Consider the following 27,750-nt stretch of genomic DNA (forward strand, 5'->3'; position numbering starts at 1 on the left):
CACGAAGGAGCATGTGACCAGTGACGTCACAAACCTCCGTCTAACAACTCCATTCTAGCGTCTACCGGAGAAAGAGGCGCGGAGAGATGGCGGTGAGTGTTAAACGCTGTGGAAAGTCACCGAGGAGAGAGTTTAACGTTTCATTTACAGGGGATTGTAGACATGGCGTCACTGATAATAGCACCTCAGACTTGTGAGAACGGGGTGCATGGCCGGCAGCATTGTCTGTCAGCGTGTCATGGAAAGACCATGGAGATGCAGTTTACATAGTTTCTTCTCATGTGTTAGAAAATCCGAGGTGAGAGCAGCCAGAGTTTAGTGATAACGGAGGACATTTACCGAAACTGGTGCTAAGTAGAATTGGCTTAGTTGCCCATAGCAGCCAATCAGATTGATGCTTTAATTTTGTAAAGTGCTCTGAAAAATGAAAGCTGGAATCTGATTGGTTCCTACTGCAACTAAGCCAGTTTTGAGAAATGTCCCCTTATGACTAGGGCTGTGTTCTAGAGATGAGCGAATGGATTAGTATCATACAGACTTCCTACTGCACAAGAGTCTCCCCCTCCCCTTAGATTGACACGGAGACATCTTGTCTGACCCTGACAATCTCGTGCCTGCGCTGTTGTGCCAAGTAGCAGCACAAGTGCAGAGGCTGACTGTGCATGAGCCACTACACTTTTGGGTCCACAATTGGCGCAGATGTCGTTTGGGCAGGCACCGCTGCACTACTGGGTGCCCGGAAGTGTGGCAGCGCATGCACAGTCATCATCTGTGCTGCTCCTCTAGTATACACATAGCCAGCGGCTCTTGACTGACCCCATTAATGGTGTCCATCATTCTGCTGATCAAAGTGGGAGTGAGCCCTAAGGATATGGCATAAGTGCCTAAGGCTACTTTCACACTTGCGGCAGTGTGATCCGGCGGGCAGTTCCGTCGTCGGAACTGCCCGCCGGATCCGCCAATCTGGATGTGACTGAAAGCATTTGTCAGACGCATCCGGATGCGGATCCGTCTCATAAATGCATTGCAAGAACGGATTCGTCTCTCCGCTTGTCATGTGGACAGACAGATCCGTCTTGTATCTTTTTTCACATTTTTACCAGTCTGCGCAGACCGGAAGGACGGATCCGGCATTCAGGCAAGTCTTGTTTTTTTTGCCGGAGATAAAACCGTAGCATGCTAAGGTTTTCTCTTTTGCCTGATCAGTCAAAAAGACTGAACTGAAGACATCCTGAACGGATTTCTCTCCATTCAGAATGCATGGGGATATGCCTGATCAGTTCTTTTCCGGTATAGAGCCCCTGTGACGGAACTCAGCGCCGGAAAAGAAAAACACTAGTGTGAAAGTACCCTAATAGGAGCGGGTCCTGTCAGACCTCCACCTGTTGGGAGGACTGGGGTCCAATTTTCAATTCCATGCCAACACATTCCCCCTAACCTTCAAATGTAGAAGGGGATGCACTTGTGTCCCTCTCCATTAACCATTTTGTTGCTGGGGATTATTGGACTTTTTTTCACGTCTGGTAGCCAGGATAATCTTCTTTTTTGTGTGTATATATATACACACACACATAAAACCTAAATTACTAAATACAAAAAAATAGGGGTGCACCGAAATGAAAATTCTGGTCCGAAACCGAAAATTCAGGATGCCCTTGACCGAAAACCGAAACTGCCTTTTTGCCCAAATACTTTTAAAATACTTTTTTTTTTTTTAATGATTTTATTAATAATTATTTTTCATGAATGAAATTCATCTGTGGGTGGGCATAACAGTGCACAGATCCCTTTCCCCATAACAGTGCACAGATCTCCCCTCCCCATAGCAGTGCACAGATCCCTTTCCCATAACAGTGCACAGATCCCTTTCCCCATAACAGTCCACAGATCCCTTTCCCCATAACAGTGCACAGATCCCTTTCCCCATAACAGTGCACAGATCCCTTTCCCCATAACAGTGCACAGATCCCCCCTCCCCATAGCAGTGCCATAGACCGATCCCCCTACCCATAACAGCGCCATAGACCGATCCCCCTACCCATAACAGCGCCATAGACCATTCCCCCCCTCCCATAACAGCGCCATAGACCGATCCCCCCACCCATAACAGCGCCATAGACCGATCCCCCTACCCATAACAGCGCCATAGACCGATCCCCCTCTCCATAACAGCGCCATAGACCGATCCCCCTACCCATAACAGCCCCGGCCCTGCTGCTCACAGCATCACTCACTGCATCTTTATTTTACCTTACAATCGTGACGCTCCAGTAACAACTCTGCAGGCAGAGCGGAGGGCGGCGTAACGTCACTTACTCACGTGACGCACCTGCTCCGCCCACTTTATGAATGAAGGAGGCGGAGCAGGCGCGTCACGTGAGTAAGTGACGTTACGCCGCCCTCCGCTCTGCCTGCAGTGTTGTTACTGGAGCGTCACGATTGTAAGGTAAAATAAAGATGCAGTGACTTAAAGTAAACCGCCCGCCCGGCGCGGGTGACAAATCCCACAAATCCCAAACCCCATATTTTCTGCCGATATGTACCAATATCGGCCGAAATGGATTAGGCCCATTTTCGGCCGCCGGAATTTCGGTGCACCCCTACAAAAAAATCATACTAAACCCCCAATACTATATATTTTCTGAAAGCAGGCACCCGGCACATTGTCAAAATGCCACTCGGTACGTTAGATACCTTTTATACAATTTTGAGTTAAAATACAATTTTTTCATAAAAATTCATATTTGTGGCAAAAAGTGGGACCCAAGCAGAAAGTTAAACACAACACACAGACTGAAATAAAAGTTAATCGTATGCGGAGTTCATACATGCCATTTAGCCCTAGGTCTACATGCACATCTTCACCAGCATCGCATAGCTTCTCCTGTTTAGGGTACATTCACACGACCGTGCCGTGTTTTGCGGTCCACAAATTGCAGATACCGTCCGTGTAACGCACAGGGCCAGCGCTATGTAGAAAATACCTATTCTTCTGCTCTATATTTTTTGTCGTGTGAATACAGTCATGTGAAGGTAGCCTTACTGTTAGGATGCCTGGCACTGAAATCTTGCGCAGGAATGCAGCAGATGCTTTATTGCTCTCACATTATGAATCCAATGCATGACCCTTTTGAGGTTCATCAGAACTCGATATATACACCCCATAACGTGGGTTCTGATGAACCCGTATTACTCCCATCTGAAAATGGCCAAATACTTGGGCTGTTTGGCTAGCTGCTATACAGCCTGAGATCGAGCCATTAGAAGCAAGGAAATATGTACTTGGCAGGGAAAGGGTTAAAGTTTATGGTATATGGAAAGATCCAAGCAAGCAGTGAATATGCCATAAATTCAGAAGGGGAGAATACCCCCTTTCCTCCAACCTTGTTTATAACTGAAGCTACACAGCAATCTTCCCTGCAAGATCCGTCACACGACCAAGGATTCCTGTGCAGACACTGAACCGTGAGTGGGACAAAGTGTTGTAATTGCGCTCCCGCAAAGGACCACAGGTAGTTTTGAAAGGAAGCAGTGCTCCCACGAGTGCCGCTACCCCTTCAAACAGCAACTTTCGGCTGGGGTTAATTGGTGCATCCTTGGTGGTCTAAGGTAGTGAAAGGATTACTGGGTGCAATCCTAGTGATCTACAGTAGTGAAGAGTGGTTAATAAGTACATCCCTGGAGGTGAAGGGGTTACATATATTTGTAGGCCCTAGTTGCTGTCTGATCCCTGGAAGTGTCGGGACTCTTACTCAGACATCATGCACACCGTTTGTATTTTTTGTGGACCGCACATGGACCCATTCATTTCTATGGGTTCTCAAAAAAAACATACTGCACATGGATATCAGGCTTCATCCACATTTCCGTGTCAGTGACACCTCCGTGAAAAAAGCGCATGTGTTTTATCCGTGGTTGGTCTGTGTGTCATCCGTAATTCACGGATGTTGCTCAGCTGAAGTATTTCCAAAGAATTTCCAAAGAATCTCCTATCAGTCTTCAGTGAAAAACGGACGCACCACGGATTCTAGCCATGATGTGTCTGTGATTTTCACGGACCCATACACTTCTATGGGCGTGCTTTGTCCACATTACGGATCAAAGTAGTGCATATCTCCGTGATTGTTTTACTGACACACTGTCAGTAAGAATACTGAAATGTGAACAGACCCATTTAAATCGATGGGTACGTATGCTGTCCGTTGAAAATGCAGACAGCACGTCAGTGAAAAAACGGAAATCTGTTCTGCAAATTATAGAACATGTCGTGTTCTGGTTTGCATAGTGAATGAGAATAGCCATTTCTATTGATGGGAGAGAGGAAAATGCGGAAATCTCACAAAAGCTATCCATATTGTGGATCCATGGTTTGCAGACCGCAATACAGATACTGTCGTGTACATGAGGCCTTAGGGATAATTTGTACTTTCTTTTTTTTTTCTTAGAACATACTAAAAGCATGCCCCAATAGACATTTACAAGAGGGTTGACAAGATTGCACCTTGCAACCAGTTCTTGTTTGATTGCAGCACTGATGCGGTTAAAGAGATTTTCCGTAGTAATCATTTTATTTAAAAACTGGGTTTTTAAATCGCAGAAATATCCTTTGTACGTTTGAACCTTTGGTGAAGCTCTGGATTATAACCTAGTTTGAGTTAATGTCAAAGTATATCTTGATGAGATTATTTCCTGATGTGTTTTTTTTTTTTTTTAATAAGGACAAGGAAAAGAAGAAAAAGGAAAGTATCCTTGACCTCTCCAAATACATTGACAAGACTATTCGCGTGAAATTCCAAGGTGGTAGAGAAGGTATTGTCTGCATATCTTATTTATTCAGTTTACAGAGATAATTCGTTGTTATTTTTTCCCCTCACCCATGACTGCACACATGCGACTAGGACCTCACATCCAGGACAGGAAACCTGAAGAGATAAAATGGTTCACACCCCCACCACACCTCAGTTCAGGTTTCCTGTCCTCCGGATAGAAGGTACCTGAGGAGCTCTGGCTCCTACCGTTGCTTTAGTTCTCACCTCGGAAGGCTGGGGAGGTCCAGGTCTACTATACCGTAAAGCATGGGTGTTAAACATGCGGCCCGCAATGAATATCTTTGCGGCCCGGCAAAGATGCAGCATCGCAGACTGCGATGTATGAGCCGGGAGAGAGGAGGGGCTGGAGTCCGTAACTAGGGGCGGGGCCCGGTGCAGTCACTGTACTCTTACACCGGGCCCCGCCGCTCACCAAAGTATTTATAAACGTGAATCCTTATCCTGTTATTATGTTGAACTAACGCTGCCCTCTCCCATGTTCCCCTGTATCCCCATAGCACTTACTTAAGCTTCAATAGCAGGCAGAGCGGACGGCAGCAGTAACATCACTCACTGACGTCGAGCGCCTGCTCCGCCCACTTTATGAATGAAGCAGGCGGAGCAGACGCGCGACGTCAGTGAGTGACGTTACTGGTGCCGTCCGCTCTGCCTGCTATGGAAGCGTGTTCGTAAGTGCTGTGGGGATACAGGGGAACATGGGAGAGCGCAGCGTTAGTTCAACTTAATAACAGGATAAAGATTCACGTTTATAAATACTTCGGCGAGCAGAGGGCCGGTGTATTGGGGGACACTGTTATGAGGGGGATCTGTGGATGACATATAGCAGTGTCATCCACAGATCCCCCCCCATAACAGTTCCATCCACAGATCCCCCCACTTCATAACAATGCCATCCACAGATATCCCACCCCATAGCAGTTCCATCCACAGATCCCCCACCTCATAACAATGCCATCCACAGATCCCCCATAACAGCACCATCCACAGATCCCCCACCCCATAACAGTTCCATCCACAGATATCCCACCCCATAGCAATACCATCCACAGATCCCCATAACAGTGCCATCCACAGATCCCCCATAACAGCACCATCCACAGATCCCCCATAACAGCGCCATCCACAGATCCCCCATAACAGCACCATCCACAGATCCCCCATAACAGCGCCATCCACAGATCCCCCATTACAGTGCAATCCACAGATCCCCCATAACAGTGCAATCCACAGATCCCCCATAACAGTGCAATCCACAGATCCCCCATAACAGTGCAATCCACAGGTCCCCCATAACAGTGCAATCCACAGGTCCCCCATAACAGTGCCATCCACAGGTCCCCCATAACAGTGCCATCCACAGGTCCCCCATAACAGTGCCATCCACAGGTCCCCCATAACAGTGCCATCCACAGGTCCCCCATAACAGTGCCATCCACAGGTCCCCCATAACAGTGCCATCCACAGGTCCCCCATAACAGTGCCATCCACAGGTCCCCCATAACAGTGCCATCCACAGGTCCCCCATAACAGTGCCATCCACAGGTCCCCCATAACAGTGCCATCCACAGGTCCCCCATAACAGTGCCATCCACAGGTCCCCCATAACAGTGCCATCCACAGGTCCCCCATAACAGTGCCATCCACAGGTCCCCCATAACAGTGCCATCCACAGGTCCCCCATAACAGTGCCATCCACAGGTCCCCCATAACAGTGCCATCCACAGGTCCCCCATAACAGTGCCATCCACAGGTCCCCCATAACAGTGCCATCCACAGGTCCCCCCCATAACAGTGCCATCCACAGGTCCCCCACATGACAGTGCGCCATCCACAGGTCCCCCATAATAGTGTCATGCACAGACCACCATTAATTCAAAGCCCACCAAAAGCACAACTTTTGGTTAAAAATATTTTTTTCTTATTTTCCTCCTCAAAAACCTAGGTGCGTCTTATAGTGAAGTTTAATATTTGTATGTATATATGTACATATGTATATATATTAGGGGTGCACCGAAATGAAAATTCTGGTCCGAAACCGAAAATTCAGGATGCCCTTGACCGAAAACCGAAACTGCCTTTTTGCCCAAATACTTTTAAAATACTTTTTTTTTAATGATTTTATTAATAATTATTTTTCATGAATGAAATTCATCTGTGGGTGGCGCTGTTATGGAGAGGAGGATCTGTGGGTGGCGCTGTTATGGAGAGGGGGATCTGTGGGTGGCGCTGTTATGGAGAGGGGGATCTGTGGGTGGCGCTGTTATGGAGAGGGGGATCTGTGGGTGGCGCTGTTATGGAGAGGGGGATCTGTGGGTGGCGCTGTTATGGAGAGGGGGATCTGTGGGTGGCGCTGTTATGGAGAGGGGGATCTGTGGGTGGCGCTGTTATGGAGAGGGGGATCTGTGGGTGGCGCTGTTATGGAGAGGGGGATCTGTGGGTGGCGCTGTTATGGAGAGGGGGATCTGTGGGTGGCGCTGTTATGGAGAGGGGGATCTGTGGGTGGCGCTGTTATGGAGAGGGGGATCTGTGGGTGGCGCTGTTATGGAGAGGGGGATCTGTGGGTGGCGCTGTTATGGAGAGGGGGATCTGTGGGTGGCGCTGTTATGGAGAGGGGGATCTGTGGGTGGCGCTGTTATGGAGAGGGGGATCTGTGGGTGGCGCTGTTATGGAGAGGGGGATCTGTGGGTGGCGCTGTTATGGAGAGGGGGATCTGTGGGTGGCGCTGTTATGGAGAGGGGGATCTGTGGGTGGCGCTGTTATGGAGAGGGGGATCTGTGGGTGGCGCTGTTATGGAGAGGGGGATCTGTGGGTGGCGCTGTTATGGAGAGGGGGATCTGTGGGTGGCGCTGTTATGGAGAGGGGGATCTGTGGGTGGCGCTGTTATGGAGAGGGGGATCTGTGGGTGGCGCTGTTATGGAGAGGGGGATCTGTGGGTGGCGCTGTTATGGAGAGGGGGATCTGTGGGTGGCGCTGTTATGGAGAGGGGGATCTGTGGGTGGCGCTGTTATGGAGAGGGGGATCTGTGGGTGGCGCTGTTATGGAGAGGGGGATCTGTGGGTGGCGCTGTTATGGAGAGGGGGATCTGTGGGTGGCGCTGTTATGGAGAGGGGGATCTGTGGGTGGCGCTGTTATGGAGAGGGGGATCTGTGGGTGGCGCTGTTATGGAGAGGGGGATCTGTGGGTGGCGCTGTTATGGAGAGGGGGATCTGTGGGTGGCGCTGTTATGGAGAGGGGGATCTGTGGGTGGCGCTGTTATGGAGAGGGGGATCTGTGGGTGGCGCTGTTATGGAGAGGGGGATCTGTGGGTGGCGCTGTTATGGAGAGGGGGATCTGTGGGTGGCGCTGTTATGGAGAGGGGGATCTGTGGGTGGCGCTGTTATGGAGAGGGGGATCTGTGGGTGGCGCTGTTATGGAGAGGGGGATCTGTGGGTGGCGCTGTTATGGAGAGGGGGATCTGTGGGTGGCGCTGTTATGGAGAGGGGGATCTGTGGGTGGCGCTGTTATGGAGAGGGGGATCTGTGGGTGGCGCTGTTATGGAGAGGGGGATCTGTGGGTGGCGCTGTTATGGAGAGGGGGATCTGTGGGTGGCGCTGTTATGGAGAGGGGATATGTGCACTGTTATGGGCATAACAGTGCACAGATCCCTTTCCCCATAACAGTGCACAGATCCCTTTCCCCATAACAGTGCACAGATCCCTTTCCCCATAACAGTGCACAGATCCCTTTCCCCATAACAGTGCACAGATCCCTTTCCCCATAACAGTGCACAGATCCCCCCTCCCCATAGCAGTGCCATAGACCGATCCCCCTACCCATAACAGCCCCGGCCCTGCTGCTCACAGCAGACTAATCACTGCATCTTTATTTTACCTTACAATCGTGATGCTCCAGTAACAACTCTGCTGGCAGAGCGGAGGGCGGCGTAACGTCACTTACTCACGTGACGCACCTGCTCCGCCCACTTTATGAATGAAGGAGGCGGAGCAGGCGCGTCACGTGAGTAAGTGACGTTACGCCGGCCTCCGCTCTGCCTGCAGAGTTGTTAGTTACTGGAGCGTCACGACTGTAAGGTAAAATAAAGATGCAGTGACAAAGTAAACCGCCCGCCCGCAGATGGTGGGTGACAAATCCCACACCCCATATTTTCGGCCGATATGTAACAATATCGGCCGAAGTGGATTAGGTGCATTTTCGGCCGATATTTTCGGCTGCCGGAATTTCGGTGCACCCCTAATATATATATATATATATATATATATATATATATATATATATATATATATATATAGGTCTCACTTGTGTTATTGGGCAACGGGATGTTGGGGGTCAGCAGTCATGAAACAACAATGTTGTTCTATGAAAATGTACGATTTATTTTTTCTTTTTTTTGATGCGGCCCACATAAACTTAAATTTTGTTTTTTTGGCCCATGTTAGCCTTTGAGTTTGACATGCTTGCCGTAAAGAGACCTATTCCTGGCGGCATCAGTCTCCTTGGGAGCTGCTGCCCGAGCCTGATCTTCTTCCTGCCTCCTCCCAAGCCTCATTGGGTAGCCGCTGTGACCGTGTTCAGGTGGCTCCCGGTCCATTGCAGCAGGGTGCCTGGCGTCCCGCTTCCAAGATGGTGGCGGGCGCTTCTCTTGCGGTATGTCCCCTTCTGGCTCATTGATGTAATTTCTGAGTGCTGGGCTAGAAGAGATGTGGGCATCCTCATGCTTTGGGTTAGGCATTTTTGGGCCTAGGGGTTAAAAGGAGCCGAGGCGCGTTTGATAAATTGGCAGCAGGAGAAGGCAGTCAGCCTTGTGTGCAAACAGTGCTGTGCAGGATCTGGTTTTCCATCAGTATGTCGGAACCAGGTGATGCAGGACGCGCCGACCCCCTGGAACCCTCGAGGCCCTCAGTTGATTTCTTCTCTTCAGATGAGGATTCAGCGGTGAGGGCTCTTTTTCCACCAGAAGATACCGAGCCTTTACTTAAAGCTGTTAAAGCCACCATGCAATTAAAGATGTAAAACAACCTAAATCTATTGCTGACCAGGTTTTTGAGGGTCTCGGCCCTAAAAGTCAGAGTTTTCTCCGTTTATAAAAATATGGAAGCCCTTATCAGAAAAGAATGGAAAAATCCTGATTGGAAATTTTTCATTCCTAACTCTGTTAAAAGAAAATATCCATTTGAGGAGTCGGTAGCGGGTGTCTGGGACAGAGCCCCCACGGTAGATGCCCCGGTAGATAAAATAGCCAAAAAATCTGCTCTACCATTTGAAGACTTAGGCTGCTTAGGAGATCAGTTAGATAAAAGCAGACATTTATGTTAGACGTGCTTGGGAGTCTGCTTCAACAAGTCTTAGGCCGGCCATTGCTGCCTCTTGGGTCTCCAGGTCCTTAAGGCTATGGTTAGATCAGCTGGAAGCTCATATTAAGGACAAAATACCTAGAGAGGAATTACTATCTTCCCATCCTACATTTTCTAAAGCCGCAGACTTCCTGGCGGACGCTTCTACTGATGCGATCCGCTTTTCTGCCACAGCAGCTGCCATGTCTAACGCAGCTAGATGGGCTATCTGGCTTAAATCATGGAAGGGGGATCAGGGTTCTAAGTCTAGACTTTGCTCTCTTCCATGTGAGGGTTCTAGGTTGTTTGGTTCCTCGCTTGATGACATCCTAGAGGGCCTCAGATAAGAGGGGTTTCCCGATTCCTCAGAAAACGTCTTTTTTTTTTTCTCGTAAATCCCAGGCCTGTTTTAAAAGACAAAGGAGTAGGCAGGGTGACAGGAGAGACGGGGAGAAATTTCCTAAAAGATCTTTTTTTTTTTTTTTTTTTTTTTTTTTTGTGTTCAAGCCCCAAGACAATAGACCAAAGGACAAACAACAATGACACCAGTTCTCAGGTAGGGGGGGAAGACTGTCTCAGTTTCTCCCAGGCTGGAGTCCATTTCTCAGAACAAATTGATCCTAAGGGCTCATGCACACGACAGTATGTGTTTTGTGGTCCGAAAAAAACAGATCCGCAAAAAATACTGATGACATCCATGTGCATTCCGTAATTTGCGGAACGGAATAGCTGGCCCTTCATAGAACAGTACTATCCTTGTCCGTAATGCCGACAATAATAGGACATATTCTATTTTTTTGCGGAACGGACATACGGAAACTGAATGCACACAGAGTACCTTCAGTTTTTTTGTGGACCCATTAAAGTGAATGGTTCTGCCAAAAAAATACGTTCGTGTGCGTATGCCCTAACTGTGATAGAAAACGGATTCCGGCTGGAATTCCTTTCTAATAGACCAGATTTTTTTTTTCCCAGACAACTTGTCCCAAAAATCCAGAAAGAAGAAATGCTTTGGAGTTACAAGTTTACTCCCTCTTGGACAAAGGGGTAGTTTGCCTGGTTATCGAAACAGAGAGGGTCAAAGGGTTTTATTCCCCTGTATTCTTGGTGAAGAAACCCAATGGAACATTAAGAGTGATTTTAAACCTACAAAAATGAAACAAATCTCTGGTCTACAAAAAATTTCATATGTAGACGATAAAATTAACTGTGAATCTCCTCTTCCAGGATTGCTGGATGGCAAGCTTGGATTTAGAGGATGCATATTTCCATGTTCCAATCTATGCTTCCTCCCAAAAGTTTTTAAGAACAGCAGACTTGGTCCAGGGAGAGTTACTGCATCTCCAATACAGAGCGCTGCCCTTTGGGGTTTCTCAGGCTTCCAGAGTCTTTACCAAAGTAGTAGCAGAAGTAGCGGCTTTTGTAAGACTGTCTGGAATTGCGTTAGTGCCCTATTTGGACGATTTTTTAATAGTCTCTCAATCAAAAGAGAGACTAGAAAAGATATAAAATTCCTCTGCTCCACTTTGCAAAATCTAGGATGGAAAATAAATTGGAAAAAATCATACCTGATTCCTTCTCAAGTTTGCATTTTCTTAGGAATTCAGTTGGACTCCCGTCTGCAAAGAAGTTTTCTTCCGCTTCCAAGGAAGGAGTCGATCAGGGAACAAGTATGGTCAGTCTTTCTTACCAGTGTACTTTCAGGGAAGCAATGGCGGCTCTCGGGCAGATGACATCAGCGATTCCAGCAGTACCTTATGCACAGATCCACTCCAGAGAGCTTTATGCAAACATTCTAAAATCATGGGACGGCTCCCCTTATTCCTTAGATCAGAGTTTCCCACTTTCTTCAAAGACAAGACTCTACCTGTTGTGGTGGACAATTCCAGAGAATCTATCCGCAGGGGTTCCATGGACATTTGTAAACCCAACTATAATTACCACAGACACCATCCCTTGGGGTTGGGGGGCCCACTCCCAGAACAGGTGCTGGCAGGGTAGATGGGACTTGAACATGAGGAAAGCATCCTCCAATTTCAAGGAGTTAAAGGCAGTAGAGATGGCACTGAAGTTGGCTATACCAGAGGTAAAACACAGGAAAATTGTCTTCTATTCCGACAATTCTACAACAGTGGCCTACATAAACCGTCAAGGGGAATGAGAGTCCCTTCCGTTTACTTCTATGCCAGAAGATCTTTTATATAGCAGAGGAGAGAAGTCTTTTTCTGTCAGCAGTACATCTGAAGGAGAATGTCATAGCAGACTTCCTAAGTCGAGTCTCCTGAAAACATGGAGGATGGTGTCTAAACAAAGAAATTTTTTGCAAATAGTCCAGAGGTACGGTCTTCCCACAGTGGACCTTTTTTGCCTCAAGAGCCAACAGAAAATTAGAGAGGTTCTTCTCCCTCAACCATTTGGACGGACCGTTATCAATAGACTGGTTAGCATAGGACTGGAGCCAGGAGTTAGGGTATGCCTTCCCTCTATTTTTCCTTATTCCCCAGGTATTGAAGAAAATAGAAAGAGAGGGGGCCTCGGTTATCCTGATAGCTCCAATGTGGCCAAAGAGGTCCTGGTACTCCAGTCTGCTAAGGATGACAGTAGAGCCTCTGTGGACCCTTCTGTTAAAGGAGCATCTTCTTTACCAGGGTCCGCTAGTCCATCCCAACCCAGAAATTCTCCATCTTTCGGTGTGGATTTTGAAAGGGAAGTTTGGTCTAGAAGGGGATTATCCGCCAAAGTAGACTCCACTATGCTGAAGAGTAGAAAGGTGGTTACCTCAAGAAAATATAACAAAGTTTAGAATGTTTTTTCAGCCTCCTTAGGACCCCTTTAAGTCTCCTGAAATACCAAAGATCCTAGAATTTTTGCAAGCAGGGCTAGACAGGAAACTTAAAGCATCTACATTGAAAGTCCAGGTAGCTGCTTAAGTTATTTCTTTGATTACATATTAGCAGATCATCCATGGATTAAAAGATTCTTGTCGGCAGCATCAAGAATGCAAGACCCTTGTCTCCCTCCTGGGATTTGAATACTGTCCTTTCGGCCCTGTCACAAAAAATTTTGAACCATTAACTGAGATTTCTATTAAAATGCTTACTTTCAAAATGGCCTTCCTTTTAGCTATAACATCTGCTAGACTGGTTTTCTGAAATTCAGGCTTTCTCTGCCTTTCCTCCCTTTTCTACCATTTTAGAGGACAAGGTGATTATTAGACCGCTTCCATCATTTCAGCCTAAGGTGGTCTCCGATTTTCATAGAAGTCAGGATGTGATTCTTCTGTCCAAATCCAACCAATATGTTGGAAGAAAGATTCCATTGCCTGGATGTCAGAAGGTGTTTAGTATTTTATCTAGACTCCCCTTCATGGAGAATAGATGAGAATCTCCTTATTCAGTTTTTGGGTAAAGCTAGAGGGCACAAAGTCTCTACTAGTGTTATTGCTAGATGGGTAAAGAATTATATTTCCCTGGCTTATTCTTCCCTTAGCCTGACTCCTTGTTCGGGGCTCATTCCACCAGATCTGTGGCGGCCTGTTGGGCGGAGAGAGCAGATGCGTCTCTGGCCCAGATATGCAGAGCTGCTACTTGGAGCTCTTACCAGATTGGTTCTCTTCTTTACCACTTTGTGTGTTGGTTTCTGTTTTCAACCTTCTTGTTCTTGGTGGTTGGCACGCATCCGGAGGTCTATTTATTAGAATCACTGAGGTGTGGTGGGGGTGTGAGCCATTTTATCTCTTCAGGCTTCCTGTCCTGGATTGGAGGTCCTAGTCGCATAAGTGCCGTCATGGGTTTCAAGAAAAACAATAACTGGTAAGAGTAATTATTGTTTTTTCTTTTATGCACCTTTATAGCAGTGACGTATGAGGACAACGGGGCTAACAATCTAAGTTCCCTATCAGAATGTCTTTGGAGTGTGGGGGGAAACCGGAGTACCCGGAGGAAACCCATGCAAACATGAGGAGAACATACAAACTCCATGCAGATGTTGTCCTTGGTCGGATTCGAACCTAGGACCCAAGTGCTGCAAGGCACCAGTGCTAACCACTGAGCCACCATGCTATTTAATTCTGTACACAGGTCTTAATGTATACATGTTTGTCAATCTCTTGATGAGCAGTTCAGGCAGCAGGGAGAGGGACTTGAGATATGGGACTGGTCTTGTTTGAAAGCTGACAGTCTAAGCCTGTGATAACTAACCTTCGGCACTCCAACCTGCGGTAAAACTACGACTCCCAAGATGTACACTTGCTTGGCTGTTCACAGAACTCATAAATGATTGCAGAATGCTGGGAGTTGTAGTTTCACCACAGCTGGAGTGCCAGAGGTTACCCATCACTGGCCTAGGTGTTAAAACTAGGCCAAAAAAATCAATCAGGGGTGATAGAAGCTAAAAGTGAAAACAGGTTTCAGATGCTTTCACTCCTGGCCTGATTTCTAACAGCTATATCTCACGATGTAGAGGAGATAATGCTGCCTTTCTGGTCTTGTTTTGCAGCTTAGACTGTTTTCTAACCAGACCAGTCCCATATCTATAGCTGTTACCAAGCCAGAGATATGAAGAGTTAAAGAAGCCCCTCCCCTCTTCAGCTGGCTGTGATCTGGAGCCTGGAGAAGGAAAGAGGTGACAGTGGGTGAACTGACAAGTTGCATTGAGGAGATAAAAATCTAAAAAAATATATAACTTTGGCAACATCATAACGTTATCATGTTATTTATACCATACAGTGAATGCCATAAAATTAGGGCTAAAATTATGTCACTAAAGGGTTAAAAAATGCACTTCTGTCCCCTGAGTTGTGCACCAAGTGATGGTTGAGGGTTTAAATTAGGGATACGTAAGTGGTGGTCCTTTGAGATATAGAGGTAATTTGGATTCCTTATATAAAATAATTAAAAATAAGCCTTGAGTTAAAACACAGGGGTGTGGAAATCCTATCGCCCGGGACATGCAGTTCCGGGCGCCGGGCAGGTAGTTTGTTCAGTAGCTTAGCCCTTCTGTGGGCAAGTAGCAGGGCTGAGTGTATCGGCGACTAGCTGGGCGTGGAGAGGCGTTCCCATGGTGATCCACAGATCCCCCTTCCCATAACAGTACCATCCACAGATCCCCCTTCCCATAACTGTGCCATCCACAGATCCCCCTTCCCATAACTGTGCCATCCACAGATCCCCCTTCCCATAACTGTGCCATCCACAGATCCCCCTTCCCATAACTGTGCCATCCACAGATCCCCCTTCCCATAACTGTGCCATCCACAGATCCCCCTTCCCATAACTGTGCCATCCACAGATCCCCCTTCCCATAACTGTGCCATCCACAGATCCCCCTTCCCATAACTGTGCCATCCACAGATCCCCCTTCCCATAACTGTGCCATCCACAGATCCCCCTTCCCATAACTGTGCCATCCACAGATCCCCCTTCCCATAACTGTGCCATCCACAGATCCCCCTTCCCATAACTGTGCCATCCACAGATCCCCCTTCCCATAACTGTGCCATCCACAGATCCCCCTTCCCATAACTGTGCCATCCACAGATCCCCCTTCCCATAACTGTGCCATCCACAGATCCCCCTTCCCATAACTGTGCCATCCACAGATCCCCCTTCCCATAACTGTGCCATCCACAGATCCCCCTTCCCATAACTGTGCCATCCACAGATCCCCCTTCCCATAACTGTGCCATCCACAGATCCCCCTTCCCATAACTGTGCCATCCACAGATCCCCCTTCCCATAACTGTGCCATCCACAGATCCCCCTTCCCATAACTGTGCCATCCACAGATCCCCCTTCCCATAACTGTGCCATCCACAGATCCCCCTTCCCATAACTGTGCCATCCACAGATCCCCCTTCCCATAACTGTGCCATCCACAGATCCCCCTTCCCATAACTGTGCCATCCACAGATCCCCCTTCCCATAACTGTGCCATCCACAGATCCCCCTTCCCATAACTGTGCCATCCACAGATCCCCCTTCCCATAACTGTGCCATCCACAGATCCCCCTTCCCATAACTGTGCCATCCACAGATCCCCCTTCCCATAACTGTGCCATCCACAGATCCCCCTTCCCATAACTGTGCCATCCACAGATCCCCCTTCCCATAACTGTGCCATCCACAGATCCCCCTTCCCATAACTGTGCCATCCACAGATCCCCCTTCCCATAACTGTGCCATCCACAGATCCCCCTTCCCATAACTGTGCCATCCACAGATCCCCCTTCCCATAACTGTGCCATCCACAGATCCCCCTTCCCATAACTGTGCCATCCACAGATCCCCCTTCCCATAACTGTGCCATCCACAGATCCCCCTTCCCATAACTGTGCCATCCACAGATCCCCCTTCCCATAACTGTGCCATCCACAGATCCCCCTTCCCATAACTGTGCCATCCACAGATCCCCCTTCCCATAACTGTGCCATCCACAGATCCCCCTTCCCATAACTGTGCCATCCACAGATCCCCCTTCCCATAACTGTGCCATCCACAGATCCCCCTTCCCATAACTGTGCCATCCACAGATCCCCCTTCCCATAACTGTGCCATCCACAGATCCCCCTTCCCATAACTGTGCCATCCACAGATCCCCCTTCCCATAACTGTGCCATCCACAGATCCCCCTTCCCATAACTGTGCCATCCACAGATCCCCCTTCCCATAACTGTGCCATCCACAGATCCCCCTTCCCATAACTGTGCCATCCACAGATCCCCCTTCCCATAACTGTGCCATCCACAGATCCCCCTTCCCATAACTGTGCCATCCACAGATCCCCCTTCCCATAACTGTGCCATCCACAGATCCCCCTTCCCATAACTGTGCCATCCACAGATCCCCCTTCCCATAACTGTGCCATCCACAGATCCCCCTTCCCATAACTGTGCCATCCACAGATCCCCCTTCCCATAACTGTGCCATCCACAGATCCCCCTTCCCATAACTGTGCCATCCACAGATCCCCCTTCCCATAACTGTGCCATCCACAGATCCCCCTTCCCATAACTGTGCCATCCACAGATCCCCCTTCCCATAACTGTGCCATCCACAGATCCCCCTTCCCATAACTGTGCCATCCACAGATCCCCCTTCCCATAACTGTGCCATCCACAGATCCCCCTTCCCATAACTGTGCCATCCACAGATCCCCCTTCCCATAACTGTGCCATCCACAGATCCCCCTTCCCATAACTGTGCCATCCACAGATCCCCCTTCCCATAACTGTGCCATCCACAGATCCCCCTTCCCATAACTGTGCCATCCACAGATCCCCCTTCCCATAACTGTGCCATCCACAGATCCCCCTTCCCATAACTGTGCCATCCACAGATCCCCCTTCCCATAACTGTGCCATCCACAGATCCCCCTTCCCATAACTGTGCCATCCACAGATCCCCCTTCCCATAACAGCGCCGGCCCCGCCGCTCACAGCAGTATTCCTTAACCGGCAGTAACTTTTACTTTAAATCACTGCATCTTTATTACCTTAAAATTAAGCTCCAGTAACAGGCAGAGCAGGCGGCGGCGTAACGTCACTTACTCACGTGACGCGCCTGCTCCGCCCACTTTATTAATGAAGCAGGCGGAGCATACGCGTCACGTGAATAAGTGATGTTACGCCGCAGCCCGCTCTGCCTGTTACTGGAGCTTCATTGTAAGGTAATAAAGATGCAGTGTTTAAAGTTCAAGGGCCCGCAGGCATAGCACCTGACCGCCCACATAGCAACGAATCGGCCGATTATTCGATAACGGGATTCGTTGACAACGAATCCCGTTATCGAATATTATCGATAACGTTGATTAATCGTTGCATCCCTACTGCCATGGTTAGTTACTCAGCAGCATTATACTTACATGCACTGTGGCCGCCCGGCGCTCCTTCTTCTTGTAACTCACAGGTCTGTGCGGCGCATTGCTTATGCTTATAGCAATGCACCGCACAGACCTGTGAGTTACAAGAAGGAGCGCCGGGTGGCCACAGCGCATGTAAGTATAATGCTGCTGAGTAACTAACCATGGCAGACAGGACTTCATTAGCGTCCTGGCTGCCATGGTAACGATCGGAACTGCCGCAGCCACCAATGAAGGGGTGAAGCGCACTGCCCACCAATGATTTTAATACGTAGAAACATTCCCGGCACCCGACCTCTGACCGGGAGCTGTGATCACATTAAGGCCTCGTTCACACCAGGCAGTGCGTTTCGGTCTGATTCTGTCCAGAATGCACTGCACCGCATTGCCGCCGACTAACTATATTGTGGGGCAGGAGGGGGTGTAGTGGTCTGTTGAAGTGATTGGCACCGTAACCATGCGATCGGCTGCACAGGATCGCAAGGCACATTATGCGGACCAGTCCAAACAAAATGCTGCAAGCAGCATTTTAACCGGACCTCAGGCATAATTGTGCCTTGCGATCCCGTGCATCCGATCACCTGCGGCTGTGGCTACGGTGCCATTCACTTCAATGGATTGTCACGCCCCCTCATGCCCCACAACATAGTAAGCTGGCCGCAATGTAGTGAATTCTGGACAGAATCATCTGGTGTGAACGAGGACTAAACTTAGTCATTTCATACCACAAAGACTGGAACACAAGCCAGCCACCTCCCTGCATAAGGAAGCGTGGTGGTGCATTGAAATATGGTTTTGATTTAAAATTATTTTTTGTGTCGGGACAAGTAGATCGAGCCCCCGCATTAGTCCTTCGACAAGTATTTTTTTTATTTTTATTTCCACACCCCTGAAACATATACCCGATTCCTGACTATGGTACATGTCTCGTATAGATGGACATCCACAAAAACTAGTTAGGCTGGCCTCTAGTGGCTGAAATGTGTGGTTGTGAACATTTGTGGAATAGAAATATAAAAGCATGATGCTGTTTCAGCTCCAGATTAACACCTTCCTGAAGCAGCCATTTTTTTAATTTTTCTTACTCCCTGCCTTCCAAGCGCTGTAACTTTCTTTTTTTACTGTTCACATAAGGATACCTTCACACTTGTGGCAGAGGATTCCGGCAGACAGTTCCGTCGCAGGAACTGCCTGCCGGATCCGGCAATCCGGACACAAACGGATGGCATTTGTCAGGCGGATCCGTCTGACAAATGCATTGAAATACCAGATCCGCAGACCGTAAGACCGGAACCATTTTGCTAGAACACTTAATGACGTATCCGGCACTAATACACTTCAATGGAAATCAATGCCGGATCCGGCATTCTGGCAAGTGTTCAGGATTTTTGGCCGGAGAGAAAACTGCAGCAGGGTTTTTGCGGGTATCGAAATTTCGATACCCAATCTATACTTTTGTCCCAGTATCGATACGATACCGGGATTTCCATTTTTTCGATACTGGGCTGCGCTGCTGCGCAGTCTAGTATCTCTGAATATGAGCGTGCTGCTGTCGGCGCGCTCATGTTCCCTCAGCAGCACAGGGGAGAAGGAAGCAGTCTCTCCCTCCCCCTGTGCTGCTGCCACCAATGAGGAGAGATGGGCGGGCGCACTGCGCCACCAATGATAGGACCTTTCCTACACAGAGCGGCGCCCAGAAATGTCCCTGCACTTACTATTATTCCTGGGCGCCGCTCCGTTCACCCGCTGTGCCCCATTACAGTCTTCTGCAGTCCTGCTCCATATGCTAATTAGTATCGGAGCAATGGGGAGGAGACATCAGCTTCTCTAGTGGGCGGTCCTTCTCCCTGGCTGTAGCTCTGTCCCTTCTCCCTGCGCTGCGATTGAACGCCCACTAGAGAAGCTGAGGTCTCCTCCCCTTTGCTCCGATAGTAATTGGCATATGGAGCAGGAGAGGAGACAGTAATGGGGCACAGCGGGCGAACGGAGCGGCGCCCAGGAATAATAATAAGTGCAGGGACATCTCTGGGCGCCACTCTGTGTAGCCTAATACTTAAAGACTACTTTATATGGGTCCAGACTTTAACACATAATACAGGAGGCGGGTGCCGGCAGCAGAATCACATTGCCGCCACCCTGCCCCTTTTATAGTTTTTTGTGATCCGTTGTTCCGTTTTTGAGTTCCGTTGTGTTTCCGTTTCCGTTCTGTTTTTCCGTTCCGTTTTTCAGTATGGCATATACAGTAATTACATAGGAAAAATTGGGCTGGGCATAACATTTTCAATAGATGGTTCCGCAGGAACGGATACGGAAGACATACGGATGCATTTCCGTATGGGTTCCGTTTTTTTTTTTTTGCGGACCCATTGACTTGAATGGAGCCACGGAACGTGATTTGCGCTCAATAATAGGACATGTTTTATCTTTGAACGGAAATACGGAAACGGAATGCTTACGGAACACATTACGTTTTTAATGCGGAGCCATTGAAATGAATGGTTCCGTATACGGAACACAAAAAAACGGCCCGTACACTTGCAAAAAAAAACGATTGTGTGAACTAGGCCTAAGCCTGGGGCTCCGATCAGTTACCATGGCAGCCAGGACCCTACTGAAGCCCTGGCTGCCATGGTAACATCCCTGATTCTGTGTGCACAGGGCAGCAGGGACAGTGTGAAGTCCTATTCACCCTAATAGAGATCTATCAGGGTGAATAGGACAAGGGATGAAAAAAATCCCAGGTTCTGGCCCCTAAGGGGGGAAATAGTTATTAAATAAAAAGTGTAAAAAAAGTTTTTAAAAAAAACACCAAAATATTAAGTATGAATCACCCCCTTTCCCAATTTCACATATAAAATGTATAAACAATAAATAAACATCACATATCGCCGCATCATAAAAGTCCAAACTATTAAAATATTTTAAAAAATCTATGCGGTGAACGCCGGAACAAAAAAAATAAATAAAAACTGCGCGATTCGCCATTTAAAATGCGGAATGCACGTGGCTTTTTTGGTTTATTTTTTCGCGTGGTATCGAGTATTGCAATACTTTTTTATGGTATCGAAACCGAATCAAAAATTTGGTATCGCAACAACTCTAAACTGCAGCATGCTGCAGTATTTTCTCCGGCCAAAAAACGTAAGAGGGACTGAACTGATGCATCCTGAACGGATTGCTCTCCATTCAGAATGCATTAGGATAAAACTGATCAGTTCTTTTCCGGTATTGAGCTCCTGTGACGGAACTCATTACCGGAAAACAAAAAACGCTTGTGTGACAGTACCCTAACCAAATGAAGGACTGGTTTTTTTTTTTTTTGTGGGACGAGTTGTACTTTGTAATGACACCATAGTGGGAAGCTGGAAAATAAAGCTGTAAATGTGATGTAATTAGTGGGAAAAACACAATACCACCATTGTTTTATGTGTTTGGTTTTTACAGGGTTCACTCTGCGGTAAAGCTGATGTTAACTTTATTTTGTGAGTTACTACAATGACAGCAGTACCACATTTATATAATTTTTCTTGAAAAAATAAATTTGCTCCGCCATATTCGGACACCCATATACAGAGCTGTGCTGTAATTGGTCGTAGATCTTGGGCTCTGCACACTTTGCACAGAGTTCCGTGGGTTTGTTCACCTCTGCTGTGATATTTAAACTTATCAAATACATTTTTGCTTTCACAGCCAGTGGAGTCTTGAAAGGATTTGATCCTCTGTTGAATCTTGTATTGGATGGAACCATAGAGTATATGAGAGGTAAGCGCTAACTATTTAAGTGCATCTGACTATGCTGTCGCTTGAAGTGTTTATAGCTTGGGTTGTAGACGTGACAAAAGCTGCTTTCAGTGGATGGTGCCATTTGTATGCTCTGCTGCCCTGTGATCCAATGACAGATCCTCTTTAATATCCCAGGATAACCAAATTGTAGTTAAATGGGTTGTATCACAATATTAACCTATCCCAAATCCAGAGTATATGAAATAAGCATCTGATCGGTGGGGATCCAACTACTGGAACCCCCAGCAATTAGGAGAGCGGGGGCCCTGTTTCCTTGAGTGAATGGAATGGCAGGTTGGGAACGTGTGCTGCTTCTCCATTCATTCTTTACTGTACTTGGCTATCGCTGGCCGTCATAGAAAAAAAGTGCGCAACCTGTGCAAATCCCTGCAATATAAATTCATGGTAGTGTGAGGGACAAGAGATCTGACAATCTCATATCAAAGGTTTCCAAGGGGGCTTAAAGGGATTGGCGACTTTCTGCTTATTGTTGACTAATGTGTTTGTAAGATGATTATATGGAAACTACTAATGTAGCCTCATTAGTAGAAATTCTGCTCCATTTTCTATATTTTATAAGGCATGCCTCCTTGTTTGCCAAGTCTTCTGTGCTGTCCACACAAGTCTTTTTTCCTTAAAATGGCTGTTGATGGAGGGTCATGTGACCAGACAGATCGCCTCCATGTGATGTCTCCTCTATTCAAATACACTGCATCTGCCATGTGCACTTGTTCTGTTGAGAGTTTTGTGCAGGTACAGTGGGGGTCATTTATTTAGGCCGGCATTTTACACTCCAGTCTTAATAAGGCCCTGTGCTGCCATGGGATCCGCTGAAGTTATGTAGAGGTGCTGGCCTCTTAAGCGGATCCACTGCCACTACAAAATATAGCCAGTTCCCTTTGCCTAAAGGCATAGAAAATTTTGAATGAGACTCCCCACTTCTGTAGATCCGGCGTGAGCAGGGAAAAGTCGCAGATTGCGCCAAAAATACTATTAATATATACATATTTCTGTTAGTAAATAACCCCCATTGTGTTTGAATGAAGAATACATTACATGGAGGTGATTTTGCCTGGTCACATGACCCTCCATCAGCGGCCATTTTATGGACAAGACTTCTGTGTGGACAGCCCAAAAGACATGGCTAACAAGGGTACATATGAAATCTAGAAAATGGTGCAGAATATCAACAATAGGGCTCAGATGGCGACCAAAATGGTCGCCAATGCGACATAGAATTGTAAAATGGCGACAAGACTTTGTAGTCTTGTTGCCATTTGCGCCTAGACTCTCCTCTGCTCTGCTGCTTTAAGAAAAAAAAGGCTTTCACCCAGCAGACACACGCTGCAGACGTCTGCTGGGTGAAGATCCGCCCCTCACACTACCCGGCATAGAGGGTGGGCATGGCTTGAGGTTCTGCATCTTGGGCTCCTGCAGTCTGGCAAGTTTGAGTCTGTGCTGTGGAGCTGAGCTGCTGGTGGAAGTGAGCTTCTGGAGACATGTCAACTAGGGACGCACAGAGCTCCCGCACAGTCCGCGGCTGAGAACACTAGGCATGCAGATTTATTAGTGTGTTTTATAGGACTGGGCCCTCATGAGATGACAGGGAGAAGCCAGAGATCGGTAAACCCTGTTAGAGCACCGGCTGTGCTGGCTTCACACCACAGTATGTCGGCGGGATCCCCCGTCCTCACCTATGTAGCACTAACCGGGTCGCATAGCATTATATTGATTTATGATGCTATGTACTGTATATTCCTGCGTATAAGACTACTTTTTAACACATGAAAATCTCTTTAAAAGTCGGGGGTCGTCTTATACGCCGGGTGTTCTCGGGACTGGAAAGCAAATGAAAAAGCATTAAAGAGTATGCCAAGGGGTAAGTGTGCATTAAGAAGAGGCACCCCACATTGGCCAGAACTCGAAAAACATGTAGCAGACATGTTGAATGAGCATCGCCAAAACGGTTATGTAGTGACACAAAATAAAATAAGTTTGTTTGCACTTCAGTGGGCCAAAAAATAACCCAGATTACAGCAACAGATTTAAGGCCACTGTATCCTGGTGTACTAGATTCTTGGAAAGGCATAATATGGTACTGAGGCAAAAGACGAAAATTGCACAACAATTACCTGCAGATCTTAATGCCAAAGTAAATAGCGTTGGAGGGGTAGTCTTATACTGCGAGTATACCCCAAACCCTATATTTTAACTGGAAAAGTTGGGGGTCGTCTTATACGCCCAGTCGTCTTATACGCCGGAGTGTACTGGATAACACTGACATAATAATAATAAGAATCGCGAGAACTTGAGCTCATTCTCCCTGGCTAAGAGCGGGGCGCTGTGATTGGATGCACTCACAGCCAGGGAGAAGATAACCACTCCCAGGGAAAATACAAGTCTCCGCCTAGTATAACCGAGTCGCCTCATTATAATATAAGGCGCCAAAATATACGGGGCCAACGGAGGACGAACGGGGGGTTCTGTAGAGAAGAAAAAGTGCCATGGCATCAGTGGGGGCTGCCCTATAAGGTAGGATAATAATTAGATTAGAGCTATCTGCTATTATATATTTTTTTTTAATGTGTAAAAAAAAAAAAAAGAAGCTGTGTCCCCAGCCCACTGTCATGCTGGTTCCGTCAACACGTGATGCCTGCTGATGTGGTCACTGGTTGCTGGCGACTCTCTTAAGTCAGGGGTGCCCAACCTGCGGTCCTCCAGCTGTTGCAAAACTATAACTCCCATAATGCCTGGACAGCCTACAGCTATCAGCCTACATCAGGGCAGGGTGGAAGTTGTAGTTTTACAACAGCTGGAGGGGTGAGCACCCCTGTTTTAAGTAGTGCAGTGGGGATAGTTTATTTAAACCCCATTCTGTGTCACATTAAGAAGAATATAGGTTTGAAACGCCCTTAAAAGAATTAACTCCTTAAAGGGTTTGTATACACTAATTTCTGAGACTGGCAGGACTTTTGTTGGTGATCATACTTGCCTGATCTCCAGTGCTGGGTCCTGGCTCTTTGCTCCACAGCCACCATTGCTTGTCTTGAGTCCCTTCATGAAAACGTCCTGTTTGACGCCGTTACAGCCAATAACTGACCACTGCTTCCCTTGCATTATGTTAAAAAGTCATGCGATGCAAGGGGAGCAGATCTCCACTGTGGCCAGTGATTGGCTGCAGCGGTATCAAGATAAAAGTTTTCATGGAGAAACCCAAGACAAGCAGCGGAGGCCTGGAAGAGAATGAGCAGCACCTAGGGATCAAGGAAGCATGATCAGCAATGCGAATCTGCATGTCTGAGAGTTCATAGAAATTAGTGCACAACCCCTTTAACTGTGTGGGCTGTAGCCTAGGAAACCTCATGCTCCTAAGCATCCCAGCTTTTTTTAATTTTATTTTTTTGGGAACACTACAGTAGCTATGGGGATGAGAGTAGGTGGGGGCTTTAATGGAGAAACAGTGAGGGGGTGTAATGAAGTACCGTGAGCCTCAAGATTAATGGGGTTAGAAGAATGAATCAAAAGGAGAGACAAATGGGCAACTACACAAGGTAAGACACATTTTTTTTTTGTTGTTTGTTTTTTATTATACCATAATTGTATGCGACTAAACATTTCATTTGGCTCCAAAAATTTTCAGCCTAGGAGCCAATGGCTCCTTGATATTATGTTTTAGTCTGGAGCACTGAACAAAGGTTTTATTAGTGTCATATAATCATCTTACATACACATCGGTCAACAATAACCAGAAAGTTTCAACCCCTTTAATAAAAGGATAAAAAAAAAAAAAAATTTAAAGAGAAATAAAGATCTGGAGGTAGGGGGAGAAGTGGTAATGGACTCCCGCCAATAATAAAGCGATGGCTTATCCTGAGGACAGGCTTGCAATTTTAAATTAGTGGACAAATGGATTAAAGTGGTCATTTGGCTCAATACAAAATGGGCAATGGTAAAAAAATAGCAGTGTTACTTACCTATAGATCCAGGGTCATGGCTCCAGTTCTGATGGACAGGGCCAGGCAGGCGTTATGTTTTCACCACCTGACCTTGTCAATCAATGTGTGGAGGGTGCGGCAGTTGCAGAGAGAGCAGAGGCTCTAGGTGTAATGGCATGGCCCCCGTTGCGACCTAGAGGCTCATTTGCATATATTAAGACATCATCTTTCTCAGCAATTTGGGCACATATGAACAGGGGACAAACACAGATGCCTTCAACTGCCAAGTACACATGTAACAGGTCAGCCAGTGTCATAGGTACCAATCTGTTGACAGATGTCCTTTAATTGACTTCTTTCACATTGGGGATAGGGACTGATGTGAACGGTGATGATCTCTGTACAGAGCACAGAAGCATCAGGAAGTAAATGACTTTAATCTACTTCTGTTTTTTCCTCAACAGATCCAGATGATCAGTACAAGTTAACAGAGGACACGCGGCAGCTTGGACTTGTTGTTTGTAGAGGGACATCTGTGGTTCTTATCTGCCCACAGGATGGAATGGAGTCCATTCCAAACCCTTTCATTCAGCAACAAGATGGATAATAATTTTTTTTTACAGTAGCCGAATAACCAGAGATTCCATTGGGATGCGCCATACTTCAAGTTGAAGAACTTTCTTTTTTAATTAATCTCATTTCTTTTGTGATGTCAGAAACCGCCGTTTTAAGCAAGTCAGGACTTGCTCTAAAAGAGAAATACTTTTCTTTTGGTCAATTGTCATGTTTTATTATGAGGGATTTCGTCTTTTATTTCTTCTACTCCTTTTGTCTAATGCTTCAATTTTGTGTATTAAAAGTATAACTCTTCTAATCCCTGGAAATAAATACATACTGTTAGGTTCTCAAGTCCCATCACCTGCAGCAAATTGTGCGCCCATTTCATTAAACTGTCATTTCTTTCACTTATATAATAAGATTTTGACCTAATTCTGAAAGTCCACATAAGGCTACATTTAGGTCTTCGTTGGAGGTGCCACTCAGAGTGTTGTTTTTGATAGTTCATAGTGCTGTATGCGTCAAAATGAGACCTCAAGTCTAGGGTCTTTCAGGCGCCGCTGGTAACCACCATTATGAGACAAATCTAGCAGACCCTTAGTTTAGTATTTTCCAGAATTTTACTATTCTCATTAATTTTCTACTTTGATTATGTTGTATTATGTTGCATTTATGTCTATTGATATGGAGATCTGACAATCTTTACCTGTAGTATCCTTGCATCAGTACTCTGTCAGAAGATCTGTGTACTTCCAAGTAACATGATACCTGTAATCAGTACGGAATTACGATTACTGTAATTCTATATAGGTATTAGACCACCTCTCACCTTTTCAAGAAAAAAGTTTGCTTAAGGGTCGATTCACCTAATTTTGCTTAAGGGTCTCTTTCTCCTATGCTGTAGCGCTGGCCAATCGCAGCTCTCAGCTCATAGCCAGGCTATGAGCTGAACGCTGCGATTGGCCAGCGCTACAGCATAGGAGAAGGAGACCGCGGCAGGTTCCCCTGGGTGGAGCCTAACTACGAACATACCGGAGGCTATAACCGGAGAACGGAGCGGCGCCCGGGGATAACAGTAAGTGCAGGGGGATCCCTGGGCGCCGCTCTACACGTCTGTATAGTTAGTTTAGATACTTTCTTCTGGTGAAAGGTCCTCTTTAATGCTGTTTTGGGTAATTTTTATTAATTCCTGGAGAACCCCTTTAAACATTTGTGTAGAGTAGTACAGAGGATGAAGATTCTAAATGGCAACTATAAAACTAGTGCTGACTAATGCCATTGTATCCCTAATCAGTAGCATATGTTACATCAGGAAATATGGAGGCTCCATACCTTAGCATTTCTCTTTTAAAGGGGTTGTCTGCTTTATTTATATTGATGACCTATCCACAAGATAAGTAATCAATATCAGATTAGTGGGGGCTGACTCCTGGCACCCCCACCGATCAGCTGTTTAAA

At 46.9% G+C, this 27,750-nt stretch overlaps 1 protein-coding gene and 1 long non-coding RNA gene across 2 annotated transcripts; one reads left to right on the forward strand and one right to left on the reverse strand.

Moving 5' to 3' along the window:
• LSM7 (LSM7 homolog, U6 small nuclear RNA and mRNA degradation associated) lies at window positions 1-26,997 on the forward strand. Its single transcript, XM_040417834.1, has 4 exons — window positions 1-92; window positions 4,719-4,809; window positions 21,707-21,778; window positions 26,199-26,997. The coding sequence occupies exons 1-4, from the start codon at window positions 87-89 to the stop codon at window positions 26,339-26,341; spliced, it is 312 nt and encodes a 103-aa protein (XP_040273768.1). The 5' UTR covers window positions 1-86; the 3' UTR covers window positions 26,342-26,997.
• Window positions 13,261-27,750, reverse strand: LOC120989617. The gene is made up of 3 exons (XR_005776284.1): window positions 27,501-27,750; window positions 23,385-23,390; window positions 13,261-13,271 (listed from the first exon to the last, which is right to left on the reverse strand). It is a non-coding gene; the product is annotated as an uncharacterized LOC120989617 (long non-coding RNA).

Source organism: Bufo bufo, chromosome 2 (assembly GCF_905171765.1).
Source record: "Bufo bufo chromosome 2, aBufBuf1.1, whole genome shotgun sequence".
Taxonomy (NCBI): Eukaryota; Metazoa; Chordata; class Amphibia; order Anura; family Bufonidae; genus Bufo; species Bufo bufo.